The sequence below is a fragment of the Neophocaena asiaeorientalis genome, unplaced genomic scaffold, assembly GCF_003031525.2.
Source record: "Neophocaena asiaeorientalis asiaeorientalis breed wild unplaced genomic scaffold, Neophocaena_asiaeorientalis_V1.1 scaffold264, whole genome shotgun sequence".
Classification (NCBI taxonomy): Eukaryota; Metazoa; Chordata; class Mammalia; order Artiodactyla; family Phocoenidae; genus Neophocaena; species Neophocaena asiaeorientalis.
Window position 1 is genome coordinate 4,646,913 of NW_020185332.1, and position 22,940 is coordinate 4,669,852.

At 34.5% G+C, this 22,940-nt stretch overlaps 1 protein-coding gene across 3 annotated transcripts in view; it reads left to right on the forward strand.

Moving 5' to 3' along the window:
* Positions 1-22,940, forward strand: part of VPS13C (vacuolar protein sorting 13 homolog C) — a 173,977-nt gene that overhangs the window by 1,392 nt on the left and 149,645 nt on the right. For all 3 annotated transcript variants that reach the window (XM_024735158.1, XM_024735160.1, XM_024735159.1), the window contains exons 2-5: positions 14,772-14,815; positions 17,285-17,327; positions 20,608-20,703; positions 22,107-22,208. In XM_024735158.1, coding sequence (XP_024590926.1) covers positions 14,772-14,815; positions 17,285-17,327; positions 20,608-20,703; positions 22,107-22,208 — 285 coding nt within the window. The remainder of the gene's footprint in view (positions 1-14,771; positions 14,816-17,284; positions 17,328-20,607; positions 20,704-22,106; positions 22,209-22,940) is intronic.

Here is a 22,940-nt window from a genome sequence, read left to right on the forward strand (position 1 = left end):
ATATATATATATATATATATATATATATATGTATATAGCAATTGTGCTGCCCTAAATTACGGAGGAGGCTGCTTTTAGTAGTTTACTGATCTTTTTATTGGTTCTGTGTGGTTTGCCCAGCAATAACATACTTTATTTACATGCCCTCCCCTCACACTTAGTGCAAGAGAAAGAGAAGTAAAGGAGACATTTAAGGAATTAAATGGCCAGTGCCTTCTGCAGGGATCAAGTGTTTCTTCAGGCTACTGTCTAATAATACAAATTATTTTTTGTAGTTTGTAAACACTATTTGAAATCTGAAAAGGCTCTGGGCTAGCATTTAGGAAAAACCTGGATTTGAGGTTGGTGTGTTCGACAATCCATTTACCTCACTGGTCCTTAATTTCTTCATCTTAATTTCACCTTTAATAGAAAAAAAATACCAGAAAATATAATATTCCTATGTAATCACTAAGAATTGCTTACCCAAGTTAAAACGTTTTGCCCTATTTGTCTCAGATTTTTAAAAATTAAATAAAGTTTATGGATACATTTGAAGATTCCTTCCCTCCCATATCTTATTTTCCTTTTTCTTTTCCTTTAAGACTTAGGGGTTGGACTAGGTAACACCTAAGGGTCCTTCCAGTGCTAATACTCTGTGATTCTAATTGTAAATATACTGTGAAATTGTGAAGTATACTGCCTGAGGATTTTGAATTTTTTCATGTTAGAAATTAAAATGCCATAATAATAATTTTACATCATTCTTCCCCTCTTTTTTGGTGAAGTGTAAGAAAGGAAACTTTCTTTTCTTACAATTTATTTTGTTTTTTTACAATAAGGTATTCTGCCCATGGCCAACATCAACTTTATAACAGGCCAGAGCAAATAAACCCATTTCTTTTAGGAAATGCCTCCAGTGGAAGTCCAATCAGGTTTATTAGCCCATAGCTGTGTGTCTGTAAAGTTTTGCTGCCTTTTATTTTTGTGATAGTCATAAAGGAAGGAATAAGTCATGAGCTTTTACAGTTATTGCTCAAATATTTTCTTTGTAACCCTAATTCCCTCATTAAAATAGAAAGGCAAAATGTGAGTTGACTATTTTTTTTTTTTTTTTTTTTTTTTTTTTGCGGTACGCGGGCCTCTCACCGTTGTGGCCTCTCCCGCCGCGGAGCACAGGCTCCGGACGCGCAGGCTCAGCGGCCATGGCTCACGGGCCCAGCTGCTCCGCGGCATGTGGGATCTTCCCGGACCGGGGCACGAACCTGTGTCCGCCGCATCGGCAGGCGGACTCTCAACCACTGTGCCACCAGAGAAGCCCTGAGTTGACTATTTCTGTGTTTTGAAGAAATTTATCTTAAACTTTTTATAGTAAACAAGTGGGATTATTAAGTTATTTAAGAAAACAGCTGATATTTGTGACATCCAAGACGGCGACAAGTTTTATAAAGAATTTAAAATTTTATATGACCTTACTCGAAAACTATTTGCTTTAGCAGATAAGGTTTATGAGTCATAGAGTTTGGCTTTTTCAGGTTTTTTTTCTTGTTAAATTTTCATATCTTGAGGAGGGGAATAATTCAACCTGCAAAAATTTCACACAGGTGATCTTACTATTCTTTCCAAGCAAGGGATAAATGGATACTTTTTTGCCTAGCCTATGACAGTGGTTTTCAAGCAGGAATGACTTTGCCCCCAAGAGGGTATTTGGTTATGTCTGAGACACTTTTGATTGTCACGTAGTGGGGAGAGGTGTGCTTGTGGTATCTGGTGGGCGAACTCCTGAATGCTGTTACATTCTACAGTGCACAGGACAGCTCCCCACAGCAAGGAATTACCAGCCCAAAATGTTTGTTGAGAAACCCTAGTCTAAGGGGAATATTGAGATTGTATTCTGCATTTATAGGAGACCTTCTGGTGCTGAACAGGTTGTAGTAAGAAGTAAAAAAGGACTTAGAGGAATTATATGCTTCATGAAATTTATAACTTAAGAGAGAAACAGAAGTCTTAAGTGACTTGGTATCATGTCAGTAAAAATGCATAGTCTGCTTGGATGATATCAGGAAGTAGTTTTAGAAATCAAAATGTTGTGTTGACATAATTTGAAAAACGTGCTGTGCATATATTCATATATGTTTATATAGGCATTCACAATGAAATCCACAATAAACAAAAAATTACAGAGTGAGAAGGATGGGGAAAATTATTGGAATGTCTAGAATCGGGAAGTATACTGTCGATATTGCCTTAAATTGGAGAAGAAAAAAAAAACTTTATCATTTTTCATGTTTTTATTCTTTTAAAGATTTTTTTTAATGCCAAGAAATTCCTATGTATTTTTACTTATTTATTTATTGTATTTGCGGTACGCGGGCCTCTCACTGTTGTGGCCTCTCCCGTTCCGGAGCACAGGCTCCGGACCGGCAGGCTCAGCGGCCATGGCTCACGGGTCCAGCCGCTCCGCGGCATGTGGCATCTTCCCGGACTGGGGCACGAACCCGTGTCCCCTGCATCGGCAGGTGGACTGTCAACCTCTGCGCCACCAGGGAAGCCCTCCTATGTATTTTTAAAAGTGATTTAAGCATAATGATTTTTAAAAAATTCTTGCTGTTGTAGAAAAATGAAAAATTATTTACTAGCTGTGGGACATGGGAGGAAAATTTTAATTCTTTAAGCCTCAGTTTCCTTATCCCCCTTTTAAAATAGGGAAATAACATTCTGTGTTTGTAAAATAAGTCATGTGAAAATCCTTTGTAATTATAATTGTTAAATGGTTAATACTGACAGGAATAGTGATGATACACAAACCTAGCCAAGTGATGGAAACCAGCCTGCTTGTTTTATTTTACAGGCATACCTTGGAGATATTGTGGGTTTGGTTCCAGACCACTGCAATAAAGTGAATATCAAAATAAAGCAAGTCACATGAATTTTCTGGTTTCCTAGTGCATATTAAAGTTAATGTTTATACTGTACTAAAGTCTCTTTGTGTACAAGAGCATTATGTCTAAAAATATGTACATACCTAATTAAAAAATACTTCATTGCTAAAAAATGCTAACCATCATCTGAGGCTTTGATGAGTCGTGATCTTTTTGCAATAGGAACATCAAAGATCACTGATCACCATAACAAATATAATAATAATGAAAAAGTTTGAAATATTGCAAGAATTACCAAAATGTGACACAGAGACATGAAGTGAGCAAATGCTGTTGGAAAAATGGCACCAACACATTTGCTTGACAGGGTTGCCACAAACCTTTAATTTGTAAAAAAACAGTACGTGTGAAGCTCAGTGAAGTGCAGTAAAATGAGGTATGCCTGTATTTTCATAAGTATATTTCTTCCAGGGTTTTCACATTCTGCAGTGTTATAATTTTGTGTAGAGTTAACACCACGTGTCTAAACACCACATATCTAAAAATATCTTATTTTCCAAAATTTGTTCTTTAAAGAAGAAAAAAAACTATTTGCATATGAGTTTACACTTACAGTACTTATACTATCTGCCAGTTATTTTGTCAGTCAGATTTTCAAAGGTTCAGAAAAATGCCTGGTGGGCATGTTGCTGCCTATGCAGGTCAGAAGGCTTATCTAGATTTTTGTTCCCCACTGACTGGTACCAGGAGATGTATTGCACAGCTCTTAGCTATTTTTGGGGTATCCAGGATTTAATTGTTTTAAGACTAACATATATTTGAAAAGGTATGTTGAAACACCGGATCTTTTGCAATTCAGTTTAAGTAGGATTGTTGCAATGTAGAACCTTTGTCAGTTTGATTTTTCAAAGTCATTTACTGTGAAAAGTCATCAGAAGATGTCCGTTCAGAATTCTGCTGCTCTCACTTCCATTTGACAGGTAGAATATACATAGAGGCTGTGATGTGTTGGGTGCAAGAGTTGCCTATGGTGACCTGCTGGCCACCAGTAGGATTAGGAGCCAGGTGGAGTGCCTTCAGAGTTTGTAGCTCTGCAAACCAGGCTGAGCCCATGCTTATTACCCTATTGTCCTACACTCCACCCCTGACACTTTTCCATCAGCTGCCAGATGTTGTTGGAGCAGCAGGATAAGGAAGGAGGAAACCTGGGATCTAATTACATATCCAGTACTGCCTGGTTCATTGGCTTTTGGCAGTCACTGACCAGTGACCACTAGCTTCTTATCTGTAAATGAGAAGGTGAGGCAAGGTCATTTCTTCTCGCTTTGAGCTTCTGTGACTTGAATAAGGCCAGAGCAGCGTGAGCTCCTTCGTTAAGTTGTAGTGCCACTTGCTCCGCATTCATGGTGAGAAATGGTAGTCAGATCATGTTTCTTTCCTTTCTGTTCTTCACTCAGTACCAGTGAGCAGAGAGCCACAGTCATGAAATACGACAAGAAAAATAAAGTTTCAGCCTCATGCTGATTATTTGCGAATCCAAATCTGTATATATAGTCTTAACAGGTAGTCAAAGGGCAGCTTGAGAATGCAAGAAAAAACAGGCCTCTTTGCTTCTTTTTACTTTGATCCATAAAACATAGCAGTATCTAAGTGTTTCTAAACCTGTTGAGGAATTTTTTTTTATTCCTTTCCTCCCAGCCAACACTTGGTGTAGTGAAAGCCACATTTCTTATTAGCTTGTCCTATAGTATGTAAAATGAACAACAAAAAGTTCAATATTATAATGTACTTAGGCTTAGTTATCATTATTTAAAACACTTTAAAATTTTATTGAAAACAACTTTCCACATACTTGAATAGTATCATAAATGAAAACTTCACCTCTTTTCTACAAATAGAGCTAGAAGGTGGTACTTGGGTAACCATTCTGCTAGGAGGCTCTGCCATACTACTCATTCTTAGGAAAGCCCTGAAATGTACTCGAAAAGGAGAAAGTTCAGTGGTGACATGGCAGCTTTCCACCTTTCTTTGCCAAAACTTCCTGTTTCAATAGGGAAATGGAAGAGTGAGAGTCAGTTGTTTCTTCTCCTTCCCTTAGCTTCCCCTCCCAAGATAAAGTTACTGTGAACTACTATTAAAATGAGTCTGCATGGGTTAATTTGGGTTAAATATTGAGTGAGCCAAAAGGTTTGTTCGTTTTTTTCTGTAAGATGGCTCTAGTAGCACTACTTAGTTCTTTAACTTCATTCGAAAACATTTTGTTAGGTTGTATGTGACAGCTCTCACATCAGCATGCATTTAAAAAAGAGTTTTCAAAATTGGTGAATTTTTGTGTAGCCGTTTTAATATTGAAGATGGAAAAAAAAAGCAGCATTTTCGGCATATTATGCTTTATTATTTCAAGAAAGGTAAAAATGAAACTGAAATGCACAAGAAGTTGTGTGCAGTGTATGGTGCTGTGACTGATCGAACGTGTCAAAAGTGGTGTGCGAAGTTTTGTTCTGGAGATTTCTCCCTGGACGATGCTCCATAGTCTGGTAGACCAGTTGAAGTTGATAGCGATCAAATCGAAACAATAATTGAGAATGTCCAACGTTATACTTGCACAGGAGATAGCCAACATACTCAGAATATCCAAATCAAGCGCTGAAAATCATTTACACCAGCTTGGTTATGTGAATCGCTTTGATATTTGGGTTCCACCTAAGTTAAGTGAAAAAAACCTTCTTGACCATATTTCTGCGTGCGATTCTCTTCTGAAGCGTAATGAAAACGTTCCGTTTTTAAAACAAATTGTGACGGGCGATGAAAAGTGGATACTGTATAGTAATATGGAACTGAAGAGATCGTGCGGCAAGGGAAATGAACCACCACCAACCACACCAGAGGCCGGTCTTTGTCCAAAGAAGGTGATGTTGTGTAATGGTGGGATTGGAAGAAGTCCTCTATTATGAGCTCCTTCTGGAAAACCAAACGGTTAATTTCAACAAGTACTGCTCCCAATTAGACCAACTGAAAGCAGCACTCGACAAAAAGCGTCCAGAATTAGTTAACAGAAAAAGCATAATCTTCCATCAGGATAACCATTTACTACATTGACATAGTAGTCTTAGGCCAGTCACTTAAGCTCTCCAAGCCCCAGTTTCTTTCTGTGTCCTGCCTCCTTCACCAGGAGGCTGTGAGGATCAAGTAATGTAATAGCTCTGAAAGTGTTTTCTAAAATAGAAAGGTTTATGTTCTTATTGTATTCATTCCTATTTCAGTACAATATGCATTCTAATTAATTGAGTCAAGACTTATTGAGTACCTACTATGAGGAGAATCAGTAAGGAGTTTATGATCAGGTTGGGGATTTAAATAGTTAAGTGTTAAGTGCCATAAGACAGGTGTAGTGAAACTTCTGTGAAAGTTCAGATAGGTTATTTCTGACTGGAGGTATTTAACATCAGCACTATATTTCTTGCATTTATTTTGTAGGTCATCTTGTGTTTTAAAAGCCATTCTTCGACTGAGGTGGGCTTGTTCCAAATTATGCCAGTACCATTTGATTCTTATTCATAAATATACTAACCTTGTTATTTTCTGTAATTTAGCAACCATTTCTTTTTCTGTTGAACTTTTCTGAGATGGCTCCAACTCTGCTTGCCTTGGTTTTATTTGCTAATTTAATGGATTTACTTTCATTCCCCTCTTCTGGTTCATTTGTAAAGATTATTAGATAAATTTTGATCCAGGATTTACTTTTTTAAGATACTTCTTAAAATATCCTGCAAGATTAGCTTTGAAACTGTGTATGTGACTCTAGTCATGTATGCTCATCCAAAATGTTTCTGTTTATTTATGAGTATCATACAGGGTTAAAAATTAGAAATTTTGTCTTCTGAAGCCAGACTACACTTATTGCTTGCTGTCATCCTTTAGGGTTGCCAGTCCATCATAAAAGGAAATCATTTCACAGAATTTCTCTACTTGTCTCTCACCTTGGTTTCTTTAGAAATTCATGGGATTAGGGACACTTGATTGTGGGATTGGCGTTAGTGCCTTCCTTGCTGGCAGAGTTAAGTCTATCCATCTCCAATTATTAGTCATTCTCCCCTCGCCTTTTTTGTTTTGGTTATTGTTAAAAGATTAGACACATATTTACCCTTCCTCTAGGTTTTCAGGAACTTCCTATGGCCTCTCTGTGTTCTTAGCCCAGGGTGATCTGATTATAGTTATTCCACTTATTTGCATGTGTATAGAATTATGTTATCTTGAATAGAAATGGAAAGCTAAATCTTAACTTTTTCCTTAGTATTGAGTTAAATATAAAATGGTTGATATTTAGGAGGGAGTCTGCTTTCTGTGTCTGCGGAAAAGCATGCATTTTAGTGGAAGAGTACTTCTTAGCACAGTGCCTTACTTAGATAAGGCATGCATCTACTGGTTGAATGAATGAATGCACTTTTACCCTGGTGCAGAAATACACTGCTGTTCCTCCCCTTTTCTTTGTGTTAGGACTAGTGGCTCTCCCTTCAGTGCAAATAATTCATAGACTGTATCATTCTTATTTCATTGTTATATTTACTGTTTGTTAGATAACATTCACATTTTTCAGAGAGGAAGTATGCATTTGTTTGCTGGACTCTAAGTAGTAGAAATAGATCTTTTTTATGTGTCTGTAGAGAAGGTAAATAGTAAATATAGAAAGAATTTATATAAAATATATTGAGGTCATATTGACATTAGAATTTACCTTGTTTTGTTCCCCATTTCATATTACAATTTGTATAATAGTTTTTAACATGAAAGTAATACATGTTTATTGTAAAAACTAGAAAATACTGAAGAACATTAATAAAAAATCCTTAATTCTACCTCCTAGCAATAATCGCCATTACCGTTTTTTATCTGCCTTTCTAAATATACTTGTTTAGCTCTGTTAGCCATATTGGTAGTTTTCAGTATTTCACATGTTAAATACCATCTATTACTTCATCAAAGAACGAGAATGCCACTGCAGTAGAAAGTGTGCTTTTTATGAGGGTGCTTATTATGTTAGTGCCTTAATAATTATTAGAAAATGCCTCATATCTACTGCAGGTTACTTGTGAGCACTCCTGGTGACCCTTGACTCACTAGTTGAAAATTAATGGGTAGGACAATCAAAATTCATGAGCAAGTTCACAGGTCTCCATATGGTCTTAGATCGTGTTAAATTGGTTTGGATTCCTTCAAATATGCACTAGCTTCTGTGCAGATCAATTCTTTTGGCCTGAGTAGAATTCCCACTTGTAATTTTTTGTAATTCGCCATCTGACAGAATTAAACCCAGGAATATTTTTCCACTTTATATAATTTTTATACATATAATGCGTTTTAAGGATTTTTTCCCAATTCTCAAACATGTCAGTTTTCCATGACTACTGTATTATCCCTATATTTGATCAGTGATGACATCTTGTTGGTTCTGCCCCCAGAGTAACTTCTTGTTGGTATTGTTGTATTGGTTTTTATTTTTACTTCTTTTTAAAAAAATTTATTTTTTATACCGCAGGTTCTTATTAGTTATCTCTTTTATACATACTAGTGTATATATGTCAATCCCAATCTCCCAGTTGCTCCCACCACCACCACCTTGGGGTCTGTACGTTTGTTCTCTACATCTGTGTCTCTATTTCTGCCTTGTAAACTGGCTCATCTGTACCATTTTTCTAGATTCCTCATATATGAGTTAGTATATGATATTTGTTTTTCTCTTTCTGACTTACTTCACTCTGTATGACAGTCTCTAGATCCATCCATGTCTCAACAAATCACCCAATTTTGTTCCTTTTTATGGCTCAGTAATATTCTGTTGTATATATGTACCACATTTTCTTTATCCATTCGTCTGTCAGTGGGCATTTAGGTTACTTCCATGTCCTGGCTATTGTAAATAGTGCTACAGTGAACGTTGGGGTGCATGTATCCTTTTGAATTATGGTTTTCCCTGGTATATGCCCAGGAGGGGGATTGCTGGACCATATGGTAGCTCTGTTTTTAGTTCTTAAAGGAACCTCCATACTGTTCTCCATAGTGGCTGTATCAATTTACATTCCCACCAACGGGATAAAAGGGTTCCCTTTTTTCCACACCCTCTCCAGCATTTGTTGTTTGTAGACTTTCTGATGATGGCCATTCTGACTGTGTGAGGTGATACCTCATTGTAGTTTTGATTTGCATTTCTCTAATAATTGGTGATGTTGGGCAGCTTTTCATATGCCTCTTGGCCATCTGTATGTCTTCTTTGGAGAAATGTCTGTTTAGGTCTCCTGCCCATTTTTTGATTGGGTTGTTTGTTTTTTTAACATTGAACTGCATGAGCTGTGTATATATTTTGGAGATTAATCCATTGTCGATTCATTTGCAAATATTTTTTCCCATTCTGAGTGTTGCTTTTTCTGTTGTTTATAGTTTCCTTTGCTGTGAAAAAGCTTTTAAGTTTCATTAGGTCCCATTTGTTTATTTTTATTTCCATTACTCTAGGAGGTGGATCAAAAAAGATCTTGCTGTGATTTATGTCAAAGAGTGTTCTTCCTGTTTTCCTCTAAGGGTTTTATAGTGTCCGGTCTTACATTTAGGTCTGTAATCCATTTTGAGTTTATTTTTGTATATGGTTTTAGGGAGTGTTCTAATTTCATTCAATTACATGTAGCTGTCCAGTTTTCCCAGCACCACTTATTGAAGAGACTGTCTTTTCTCCATTGTATATCCTTGCCAACTTTGTCATAGATTAGTTGACCATAGGTGTGTGGGATTATCTCTGGGCTTTCTCTCCTGTTCCATGGATCTATATTTCTGTTTTTGTGCCAGTACCATATTGTCTTGATTACTGTAGCTTTGTAGTATAGTCTGAAGTCAGGGAGTCTGAGTCCTCCAGCTCTGTTTTTTACCCTCCAGATTGCTTTGGCTATTCGGGCTCTTTTGTGTCTCCATACAAATTTAAGATTTTTTGTTCTAGTTCTGTAGAAAATGCCATTGGTAATTTGATAGGGATTGCATTGAATCTGTAGATTGCTTTGGGTCGTATAGTCATTTTCACAATATTGATTCTTCCAATCCAAGAACATGGTATATCTCTCCATCTGTTTGTGTCATCTTCGATTTCTTTCATCAGTGTCTTAGTTTTCTGAGTACAGGTCTTTTACCTCCTTAGGTAGGTTTATTCCTAGGTATTTTATTCTTTTTGTTGCAATGGTGAATAGGATTGTTTCCTTAATTTCTCTTTCTGATATTTTGTTGTTAGTGTATAGGCAAGCAAGAGATTTCTACGCATTACTTTTTTATCCGGCAACTTTACCAAATTCATTGATTAGCTCTAGTAGTTTTCTGGTGGCATCTTTAGGATTATCCATGTATAGTATCATGTCATCTGCAAACAGTGATGGTTTTACTTCTTCTTTTCTGATTTGGATTCCTTTTATTTCTTTTTCTTCTCTGATTGCCGTGGCTAGGACTGCCAAAACTATGCTGAATAATAGTGGTGAGAGTGGACATCCTTGTCTTGTTCCTGATCTTAAAGGAAATGCTTTCAGTTTTTCACAATTGAGAATGATGTTTGCTGTGGGCTTGTCATATATGGCCTTTATTACGTTGAGGTAGGTTCCCTCTATGCCCACTTTCTGGGGAGTTTTTATCATAAATGGGTGTTGAATTTTGTCAGAAGCTTTTTCTGCATCTATTGAGATGATCATATGGTTTTTCTCCTTCAGTTTGTTAATATGGTGTATCACATTGATTGATTTGCATATATTGAAGAATCCTTGCATCCCTGGGATAAATCCCACTTGATCATGGTCTATGATCCTTTTAATGTGCTGTTGGATTCTGTTTGCCAGTATTCTGTTGAGAAATTTTGCATCTATATTCATCAGTGATATTGGTCTGTAGTTTTCTTTTTTTGTAGTATCGTTGTCTGGTTTTGGTATCAGGGTGATGGTGACCTCGTAGAATGAGTTTGGGAGTGTTCCTTCCTCTGCAATTTTTTGGAAGAGTTTGAGAAGGATGGGTGTTACTCTTCTCTAAATGTTTGATAGAATTCACCTGTGAAGCCATCTGGTCCTGGACTTTTGTTTGTTGGAAGATTTTTAATCACAGTTTCAATTTCATTACTTGTGATTGGTCTGTTCATATTTTCTATTTCTTCCTGGTTCAGTCTTGGAAGGTTATACCTTCCTAAGAATTTGTCCATTTCTTCCAGGTTGTCCATTTTATTGGCATAGGGTTGCTTTTAGTAGTCTCTTATGACACTGTATTTCTGCAGTGTTCGTTGTAACTTCTCCTTTTTCATTTCTAATTTTATTGATTTGAGTCCTCTCCCTCTTTTTCTTGATCAGTCTGGTAAAAGGTTTATCAATTTTGTTTATCTACTTAAAGAACCAGCTTTTTGTTTTATTGATCTTTGTTATTGTTTTCTTTGTTTCTATTTTATTTATTTCTGCTCTGATCTTTATGATTTCTTTCCTTCTGCTAATTTTGGGTTTTTATTATTCTTCTTTCTCTAGTTCCTTTAGGTGTAAGATTAGATTGTTTATTTGAGATTTTTCTTGTTTCTTGAGGTAGGATTGTATTGCTATAAACTTTCATCCTAGAACTTCTTTTGCTGCATCCCATATGTTTTGGATCATCGTGTTTTCATTGTAATTTGTCTCTAGGTGTTTTTTGATTTCCTCTTTGATTTCTTCAGTGATCTCATGGTTATTTAGTAATGTATTGTTTAGCGTCCATGTGTTTGTGTTTTTTACGTTTTTTCCTGCTGTACTTGACTTTTAATCTCATAGTGCTGTGGTTGGAAAAGATGTTTCATATGATTTCAATTTTCGTAAATTTACTGAGGCTTGATTTGTGACCCAGGATGTGATCTATCCGGGAGAATGTTCCATGTGCACTTGAGAAGTAAGTGTAATCTGCTGTTTTTGGATGGAATGTCCTACAAATATCAGTTAAGTCTATCTGGTCTGTTGTGTCATTTAAGGTTCGTGTGTCCTGATTACTTTTCTGTCTGGGTGATCTGTCCATTGGTGTAGTTAAAGTCCCCCACTATTATTGTGTTACTGTCGACTTCCTCTTTTATAACTGTTAGCAGTTGCCTTATGTTTTGAGGTGTTCCTATGTTGGGTGCATATATATTTATAATTGTTATATCTTCTTTTTGGATTGATCCCTTGATCATTATGTAGTGTCCTTCCTTGTCTCTTGTAACATTCTTTATTTTAAAGTCTATTTTATCTGATATGAGTATTGGTACTCCAGCTTTCTTTTGATTTACATTGGCATGGAAAATCTTTTTCCATCCCCTCACTTTCAATCTGTATGTGTCTGTAGGTCTGAAGTGGGTCTCTTGTAGACAGCATATATATGGGTCTTGTTTTTGTATCCATTCAGCCAGCCTGTGTCTTTTGGTTGGAGCATTTAACCTATTCACATTTAAGGTAATTATCAATATGTATGTTCCTGTTGCCATTTTCTTAATTGCTTTGGGTTTGTTTTTGTAGCTCCTTTTCTTCTCTTGGTTTTCCCACTTAGAGAAGTTCCGTTAGCATTTGTTGTAGAGCTAGCTGCTTTGGTGGTGCTGAATTCTCTTAGCTTTTGCTTGTTTGTAAAGCTTTTGATTTCTCTGTCGAATCTGAATGAGATCCTTGCCAGGTAGAGTAATCTTGGTCGTAGGTTCTTCTCTTTCAACACTTTAAATATATAGTACCATTCCATTCTGGCTTGTAGAGTTTCTGCTGAGAAATCAGCTGTTAACCTTATGGGAGTTCCCTTGTCAGTTGTCATTTTTCCCTTGTTGCTTTTAATAATTTTTCTTTGTCTTTAATTTTTGTTAGTTTGATTAATATGTGTCTCAGCATGTTTCTCCTTGGGTTTATCCTGCCTGGGAGTCTCTGTGCTTCCTGGACTTGGGTTGCTATTTCCTTTCCTATGTTAGGGAAGTTTTTGACTATAATCTTTTCAAATATTTTCTCAGGTCCTTTCTCTCTTCTCCATCTGGGACCCCTATAATGTAAATGTTGCTGTGTTTAATGTTGTCCCAGAGGTCTCTTAGGCCGTCATCATTTCTTTTCATTCTTTTTCTTTATTCTCTTCTGTGGCAGTGAATTCCACCATTCTGTCTTCTAGGTCACTTATCTGTTCTTCTGCCTCAGTTATTCTGCTGTTGATTCCTTCTAGTGTATTTTTCATTTCAGTTATTGTATTGTTTATCTCTGTTTGTTCTTTAATTCTTCTAGGTGTTTGTTCTTTAATTCTTCTAGGTCTTTGTTAAACATTTCTTGCATCTTCTCGATCTTTGCCTCCATTCTTTTTCTGAGGTTCTGGATCGTCTTCACTATCATTATTCTGAATTCTTTTCCTGGAAGGTTGCCTATCTCCACTTCATTTAGTTGTTTTTCTGGGTTTTTTTCTTGTTCCTTCATCTGGTACACAGTTCTCTGTCTTTTCATGTTGTCTGTCTTTCTGTGAGTGTGGTTTTTGTTCCACAGGTTGCAGGATTGTAGTTCTTTTTGGTTCTGCTGTCTGCCCTGTGGTGGATGTTTCTATCTCCATCATAACTTTTTTTTTTTTTGCGGTACGCGGGCTTCTCACTGCTGTGGCCTCTGCCACTGTGGAGCACAGGCTCCGGACGGGCAGACCCAGCAGCCATGGCCCACGGGCGCAGCTGCTCCACGGCACGTGGGATCCTCCTGGACTGGGGCATGAACCCGTGTCCCTTGCATCGGCAGGTGGACCCTCAACCGCTGCGCCACCAGGGAAGCCCCAATATAACTTTTTAATCTATCTCTTTGACTCTGAAGTTACTGCCTACTTCAGGTTTTAATTTTTCTGCAGTATATTGTAGATGCTTTCTTCCTATTATTATGCTGTAGTATTTTCTTCACGTTTGTGAGGCTTCTTACCTCTTACTTTCCTTTTGAAGTTTTTAAGTTTATCTTAGGAATTTACAATATGCTTATACAAAGGAAATGAACTTTATGGCAATAACAGCTGTGATTATTTTAGTATCTAGTCTTGTAGGTATCTGTGCATAGGAAGCATAATATGTTTTAAAAAATAAATGTGTCATGAGTGATTAAGAAAATGCATAACTGCATAATTTATACTTGTATTTAGTGTTGAAACTTCAGTTTTAGTAATCTTTAGAGAATTTAAGTGAAATGAAAACCTTTTTCTTTTGCTTAAGTTTTTATGTAAGTAAGAATACTTACATATTGTGTATCAACATATAAGTGCAGTGTTTAAAATTTGAGTCATGTAATCGTGTCATTGTGGCTTTAGTTTTTTATAACTTAATGTCTGAATAGACTTTTAAAAAATTGGACTAATAAAAGAATATTAGAACCATAAACAATAATTACGGGGAAAGTAGGATGTTTGAAGTTTTAAAAGATTAACACTGTGGTCTTGTAGAAAATATTCACTGACACCATGATTAAGGAAAGAATCCTGGGTTACAGGATAATTGATCTGTTATAATAGTCACCTCTTTACTTCCTTCTTTTGAGATTTTGGCTTAATCATTAAAAATGATGGATACTTTCTTTGGTTCTAAAGTTCTTTAGTCTGAAAATCTTCAACTTCTTTTTTTTTTTAACATCTTTATTAGAGTATAATTGCTTTACAATGGTGTGTTTCAACTTCTTTCTCATTAAATGTTAGCCTGATTAACTGTTTTGTAATTTGTTTTGCATTGGGCTAACCTAAAATATTTACAACTAATACTTCTTATCTATAAGTAGCAACTCTTTTGTGCCAGTAGCTTCTTAAGTTCTTGAAGTTTGCTTTGCTCACTTCTTAGCATTTAGCATAGTGTCATAGTGTTTGGTTTTGCATTAAGACAGGGTATACTATTTGGTGTATTAACTTCATATTTTTGTCTTTTATTTTTTAAAGGTAATGTGGCTTTAGATAATCTACAAATAAAAGAAAATGCTCTGGTAAGTTTTTTTTTTTTATAACTATGTTGAGTACTCAGTTAATTCATTAAGCTCTTAGAACCCTGGTTACTAGGTATCTGGTACCAGGTGCCGGATGAAGTGATTGAGTCGCTCAGAGAAGGATTACTTTTTTAACTGTTTGCTCTAGGAAAATCTGAGATTAAAGATTTAGGAAAAAGATTTTTTTACTGATGATAGAAATAGTATCTCTTGGAAAATAATAATGTTTTTCCCTTTTATATATTTGACTGTATAGCTTTGTAGTAGACATTTGTCTTAATGAAATAGTTTTCTTCAGAATTATCTTTAAATGTTTTTCAGGTAAATAAGGGCTTTATTTTAACAATGTATCTAATAAATAATTGTATTTTTTGGAAATATATTGGCAGTCCAGCCTTATAATACTATGGTAATGTTAAGAGGTAAAATAGATTTTTTTGGAATCTAGCTCTAGACAGTAATTTGGGTCGTTTACTATTGAGCTAAAAACAAAACTCTCCCCATCTTCCAAGACCCCTACCCCCCTTTGTCTTTAGCTTCTTGGACTTAATATGAGTTTATGAAATGTCTTAAGAATGAGTTTATTCTTTAATCAATAGGTCAGGTTTATAATTAACCTACATTATGTTTTATAATCCTAGCTTTGACCTCTGGTTGAATTTACAGTGTAATTTACTGTGTAATTAAGGAGAGCCTTATACACAAAGTTCTCCCATGACTGGTCTCATGGAAGCCAATTTTGGATGTTGAAGATCTAGGAGTAGAGCTCAAGAAGTAACAGTTTATTTTTTTACTGGCATAGTGGAAAGGTCATGGACCTTGTACTCTGGCCGATGTGGGTTTGAGTGGTAGCTCTGGCTGTGACCAGCTGTGTGACTTGCGGGAAGTTTCTCAGTTTCTTTGAGCATCAGTTTAATCATCTTTAGAATGAAGTTAATAATACAAAACAGTATAATATTTGTGTACCTTTGTGGCTTGAATAAAATAAAAAGTAGAGCCTGGCAAGTAGTGGACTCTCAAAATATTTAAAATTTCTTTCCCTCCCTTTATATAGGATGCTATAATTTTAAAAATTTTATCCAAAATTTTAGAACTTAAGATTCCTTTGCTAGAGATTGGAATAAAGGCTATTTTTACTCTACTTACGAAAATATTTTAGAAGATAATAAGTCTAAATAGAATTGTGGTTGCAGGGTATAGGTATCTAATATACTTAGATGACAGATTGTACTCTGTTAGCCTAATTTGAATTTTGCTTATGATTAAATCTAATAAATTATTTTGTAATTTATATTCTCCATTAATTCAAACTAGCCTCCTTTCCCTAGTTAATCCAGCTTGGTGAGGTTTTACTTTGATATGGGTTCTTTACATTTATTTTGTGTGAAAAATTATTTCAGGAGGATTAAAATGTGTGTGAGACCACACTTATAGAAGTGTGTAGTTTTCCATTGGTATCCTGTATGATATGAAGACAATTGAATTTATTTGTCCCCTTCCCCTGCCCAACACCTGGAGGGTAGAGCTGCTCTCTCATTACCAGTGAGGATTTTTTGTTTGGGTCTAAAAAAAGGTTTATTGTCAAAATCTGTTAGTGTTGTGTTCAGTTTCTGTTCACTTAGAATAGTTGAGTAACCAGATGAGTGGGTAAATTGATTCTTTTAGTTAATTATTTATTTATTTATTTTTCAGTTAAATTTTAATTGATTGGTTAATTCTTACCTAAAGTATGTATTTAAGTTGCCAGATTTCCATAGTATTAGCATGTAAGGTACACCTAACAGAAAGGCTATTCTGACTGGTTGAATTTTTAATTATTTTAAAGACTCAAGCGAACGTTGTGATTATCAGTTATTGTTCAGTACTCTGTGAATAAAAAAGTTATTTGAACTTTCTAGTGATTTGGAATCTAGATGAGTGAAAGTTCATCGTTATTGATTGGTACCTGTTAGTAACTTATCTAAAGTAAATGCTAATATGGTAGATAATATGTTGGGAATCTGCCTTTAAAGATTTGTTTATTCATTTACAGAATATTTTACTTGAAGAAGATTGTTTTCAACTTATTTAAGTGAAAAGAATCTTCCTTTTCCTTCCTTTTAGTATTTCACATAAGCAGTGTCCACCTTTTACTTCAAAAATTCATGGAATTTCCATCTGGCTTGGTTTGGTTTATTAAAACAACTAACCAGTTTATGCAATTACTTTCTTTAACTACAAACTCTTTTTCTGTTGTTCTTATTTATAATTTTGCTTCTCTTATGAATTCTTTCTTTAAAGTCAAGTGTAAGTTAATAAAAACTTTTTTTTTCAGCTGAGAAACATATCCTTTATGAGTTACTCAAATATAGAAAATTTATTTTGTTTTTCCTTAGAGATGATTGTGTATTTAAATTATGATAGAAAGATGATTTGGGTGGGAGCTTAATAATTTAAGATGTTCTTTAATCTTTTCTCTTTCTTCTGAAGAGTGAATTGGATGTTCCTTTTAAAGTCAGGGCTGGCCAAATTGGTAAGTACTTCACTCTTCATTTGAATTTTTCTTCGTCCTTTTAGTTTATTGTTCCTGTTATTTAATCTCAAACATCATTTATAGCTTGAAAAAAATGTGAGAGGTTTTTGGTTTATGTTGATTAGAGCTTTCTGAGTTCTCAGCCTAATGTATACTATACCTAGTACATACATCAAAGTTTTTGACAAAAGATTAGAAAATTACCCTCTAAAGTGGAAGGACATTTGAACTGCAATGATGGTTTTCAGGCTTGGTTCCGCCACACAAAAATATCTTCATTTTCGAAATCGAAATGCAAATTTTGTGTGATTTTTCTTCATATGTCAAAGTAGCGTAATTTGCAAACTCTAGTAAAGAGAATTTAAGTGTAGCTTATTTCCCTCATATTTTGTTCAGCCATTTCACTTGATACATTGTGCAGCAGTGTGGCATAGAGGATATGTTTTGCTAAGCAGAAAGTCTTCCTTTGCAGCTGAACTCTTACACTAAAATCAGCCATAACTAAGCATGCATCTTTGTTGGAGAAATTTTTTAATAGGAAGTTTAATATATCAAGTCCTTTCAACTAGTCCATACTACTTGGTTTTTACTTTTTTAAGAAATATAAATTACCACCCTACATGACTTACCCTTACTTTAGAATTTTCACTTATGCCACCATCCGTCCTTCTATCCCCATCACCCTGCTACTTCACCACATCACTTTCCTTCTTCATTCATTATTTTGTATTCAGAGGAGGCTTTTACTGTTCTAGTATCTCTTAGTAATTACTTGAATACTTCTGTGAATCTACATTATATCATATATATGTGTTCGTTTTATAAAAATTTTTAAATTTTCCTTGAAAAAATTTTCCTTAGATCGAAAGTATCCCTAGGGCTCCCGTTAGATTTTTTGTTCGTCTGTTACACAGAGCCTTGTGCTTTGTGAGGTGGTGATGTTTAGCAATGTGCTAGAAGTATTGTTGTAGCCCTACATGCTTAATCGAAATCCTTGAGTGAAGTTATAGCCATTCATTCATTCTTTTCCCTTTGAGATACATTGCTGTGGGAGAAGCAAGGCTAAATATATCTTTGTCCTTAAAGAAGTTACAGAGATCTAAAATTAGTACAAAATATTGCAGTGTCATTTCCGGGGTACTGGATGAGTTATATTTGACTAAAGAACTTTTACGTTATTCATTATATTATTACAACTAGACTTATATTTTGGAAGAGGTTTTCTAATGGTTCAGAATTTTTTCTCTTTGCTTTTAAAGTATTATAAGAATTTAATGGCTTCCTTCAAGGTTGCTCACTGAATTATGAGAGACCCTTTACATGTAAGGATGCAAAGCATATTTTCTTTCTACTTATCCCTGTTTTTGGGTTTATGGAGCATTTATATTAGTTATTAAATTACTGTTAGGCTAAAATATTATACCTAACCTGTAGAGTTAGTGTGGCTAAGTGGGCTCAAGGATGTTTTGGTTTTCTAAGAGCTAGACATATTTGTGGATACTCCTTTTACTTAAAAATTAAAAAAATTTTGTGATCTATAAAAGGAAGGTAGTAACATAACTTAATTTCAGTGGAATACAGAATAATTAAGGATGGGAGGATAATGAGTTAGGGTAAAAGGAGAGAAGAAAAGGTTTAGAGAATAGGTAATCTCTTTTTGGTATATTAAAGGGGCATTTCCCACTTCTTCAGTCTCATGCTCACCAAGAAGGCAATCAAATCAGTTTTTAGGAGTTGGTGAGATAACTACAAATAAAACACTATCCATTATAAATATATGTGGTACTCACTATAAAATCAACAGACTTAGAAATGACTACCTCTAGGCATTACCTTTAGGTCCTCTGAAGTGGGAACCATTTAAGAAACTCATCAGTTTTATAAGCTGGAGAAAAATTAAAATTTAGATGGAGAAATAATTGGAGATTTTAACCTTGGTATGAGATTCCCAGCTAAAACTGGCTTGCGTCCATAGCCATTCAGGTGAATCAAGATATCCTCCCTTTGCATTGCATTATTTTATTTCCTCTTCAGCTTCTTATCCTGTTTAACAATTTTTTGAGCTTTCAGCATCTTTATTTAAAAGTGCCAATGATTCTGGTGGTATAAGTAGCTTAGTCATTCGCATATTAGCATGATTTAGTTGAATCAGATTCTTTGTCTTAAGAGTCTGATCGGCAGCACTGAGAGAACTATAGCTCTCAGTATAATGACTGTAGGGTCATTGTTTTTTAAATTGTGATGAGAGAAGGTATTTAATTTTGGAACATGGAAAACTGTGGGGTAGAAAAGGTTTGGATAGAATTGTTCTAATACAGTTGAGGGCAGATTGGGACATTGGCTACCTGGAGACCTGGAAAGAGGGCATACTGAAGATTGGGAAGAGAGTAAAGAAATAAATGTGGAAAGATACCAAAGACAGATTTTGCCCATTTCAAAATTTAGCTGAGAATATGTCCTTTTTGTCTTCTCTCCTGCTTTGCGTAGCTTTTTCCCGTAAAACTCCAAACTTGGCTTAGTGACAGTTAGGGCCATAGTTCATCTATTATTATGGGTGAGAAAGTTTCTGTAGGTAAATTTCTGCAGGACCTGATATTAATACCATTGTTTCTAAGAGAGAAGATGCGTTCTGCCTTTCATGAGATTTATAAGTAGATATTTGGAATATAACTGGTCTGAACTCCTGTAACTCATAATACTAGTAACCATAAAACAGTATACCTTGTCTTTAGGGTTGGCCTCTTCCAGTTGTAGCAATTTGCATACTGTCAAAGTTCTATTCCTTTGGTACTCTTCTCTGTGTTGCTGCTTCAATTCCTGAGATCTTGAACAGATTTTTTTTTTTTATACTAATGCTGTAGAGATGAAGTTGTAGGTGTGGCTAGAACAGCATGTACAATATTCAGACCATCAGTTCTGGTTACATTGATGACTTGGGTGGACTTAAGCATATAATTTAACCTGTCTGGGACTGAGTTTCCTTTTTTTTCAAAACTGAAGTAATAGTTGCCTCATTTTTCTTACGGTTTGGGAATATTAAATGAATTAATAGTTATCAAAAAGTTTGAAAATATAAAGCACAATGTGAATAGTCACCTTAATGGTAATATAATATGGAAAAGATGTTTTAAACTGTGTTGGGTTTTTTTTTCTTTTTTTTCTGAGTGATGTACATACTATATGTGTGAAGGGTTTTGTGTACTTTTTCTCTTAATGAAAAGTGAGAAATGTATATCTTCTTGAGCATCCAAATAAGAAGGTTGAAATTATGTTCCTTTAGATAAATTAACTTTGAAGATTCCTTGGAAGAACCTTTATGGAGAAGCTGTTGTTGCGACCCTAGAGGGATTATATCTGCTTGTTGTCCCTGGGGCAAGTATGTTATTTTAGGTTTATAAGCATTATAGTAAACATCATAGTAAAATTATATAGCATCATAGTAAAATTAAATTGTTAACTACGTTAAGTATCTTAATATGTTTAGTAAAAAAGAAGCTAATAGAAATAAACTAATCATATTCATATATGTACACATATACAATACATACATTTTACAGATACACATATATTGCCACATTTTATATAAAATATTTTTATGCTATTGTTGGAAAGAATAATTTCAACCATTTTTGAAATTTATTCTATTGTCAACGAATAATTATTCTACAACTAAGGCTTCCTATTAAGTTGAGATACATTAGACTTTTACTTTTGGGAATAAAAGTAAATAAGTTTTTAAAAATGTGTTAATCTACAGACTGGAAAATTTTTTTTCCCGTTTTGTTGCTTCTGATTTTGAGTGAATGTTCTTTCAAAAATGTGTGTAAAGTAGATAATTTTTTTCATTATAAACTATAGTATTTTAATTTTTAAAGTACTGATGTTTTTTAAAGTGATATGTTTCATTATTAATGTTTTTCCAGTTTGAGTACAATATAATGTTAAGAAAAGTTTGGGTATTTTAGGGGAAAATTACTTATATTTTCTCAACCATAAAAGAAACAATTTTTATTTTTACGTTTTGTTTTCCAGTCTTTACTGTATACATGCTTGATTTGTTGTAGCATTTATCATATATACAACATGGATCTGGCTTTTTTGGTTAATATATATATTTTTGATATGTTTCACAGTTTTCATGGTGATAGTGACAATTTTGAAAGGCTATATGATATTCCATTAAGGTCTGCCAACTGTTTTTTGCTATTATAGTGAACATTATAAACTCCTCCTTCTTATAGATATCTTACTCATTTTGTGTTACTTCCTTAGGATACATGATCAAAAATGAGATTACTAGATTAAAAGGATATATATGTTTTATGATTGTTGATACATGTTCTTGAATTACTTTCTGAAAGTCTTTTCAGCAATCTTACATTGATACCAGCGGGTATTGAATATTACATGTTTCTTGTAGTTACTCAAAATTTTACCACTCAGATATAATAACTGGAAATTTTTTGGTATACTTTCAGCTTTTTCTTTGTGCCTCCCTTTCACCTTTCTACTCACCCTTTTCCCCAAATATCCTTTTTCCTATCTTCTTTCTCCCTTTAATTCCTTTCCTTCTGTCCTTTTCCTTTTGATATAAGCTTTGTAAATAAATAGGAATCATTTATGTTTAAGCTTTTTGTAAAACCAATCTAAAGAATATAAATGTTTTTTGACTTACAAAAAATTACTTATTACACAATACAATATTATAATGAGCCTGAACTTTTCTTATTTATTTATTAATTGCCTTTCTTGATGTGTGAATTAACTATACATTTTTAGGTATTAAATATGATGCTGAAAAGGAAGAAAAATCCTTGCAAGATATTAAACAGAAAGAGTTATCCCGAATTGAAGAAGCCCTTCAAAAAGCAGCAGAGAAAGGTACAATAAGTTTATGTTTTAGATAAATGTACATATACCTATATTTTAGATCTATTTAATGCTCTGTAAAGAGGGTTCTTTCATAGGCCTTCATAAGTTGTAGTTCCAAAGAAAGAATTTTCTTTTAAAATCATATCTCACAATATTGAGTGTAAAGATTTTAATGACACACACTTGGGAATCACTGCCTTTGTGATTATTTTATCTCACTGCCAGTTAAATTTTCTTACTTTTCTTACCAGTCATTTCTACTGTGCTACTTAATGGAGACTTCCCAAATTCTTTGAGTTCTTGCAAGCCTGTTTGTTTTTCCCAAAGGTTAATGGTTTCTTTGTCTGCATTTTCACACGTGTTGTTGAAAGATAATAAGGTTTGGTATATTAATATAGTGAAATAATGTTTAGAGGAAATGGTGCTGTAATTCTTTTCCTAGCTTTCTCTTTATATTATACATGATCGTTTTAAAAACTTGATTTTTCAGATTTCAGCATTTTAACATCTTGTCTCAAGTTTCAATGTTTTGTTTTTATCTAAAAATAAATCTGGTGAGTATTTTAATTTGCTTTATGGAGCAACAATGAGGATAGGATGAAAAAGCGTAGTCTGTAGGATGGTGAGTTGAAGGAGTTTTCCAAGCCTTTCCAAGTTTGGTTTTCTCTTTCAAGTCAAATCATACCCCAATTGCAGATTGGGGTGTGAGAGTTATAGCATTTTACATCATTTTTGTGTCAT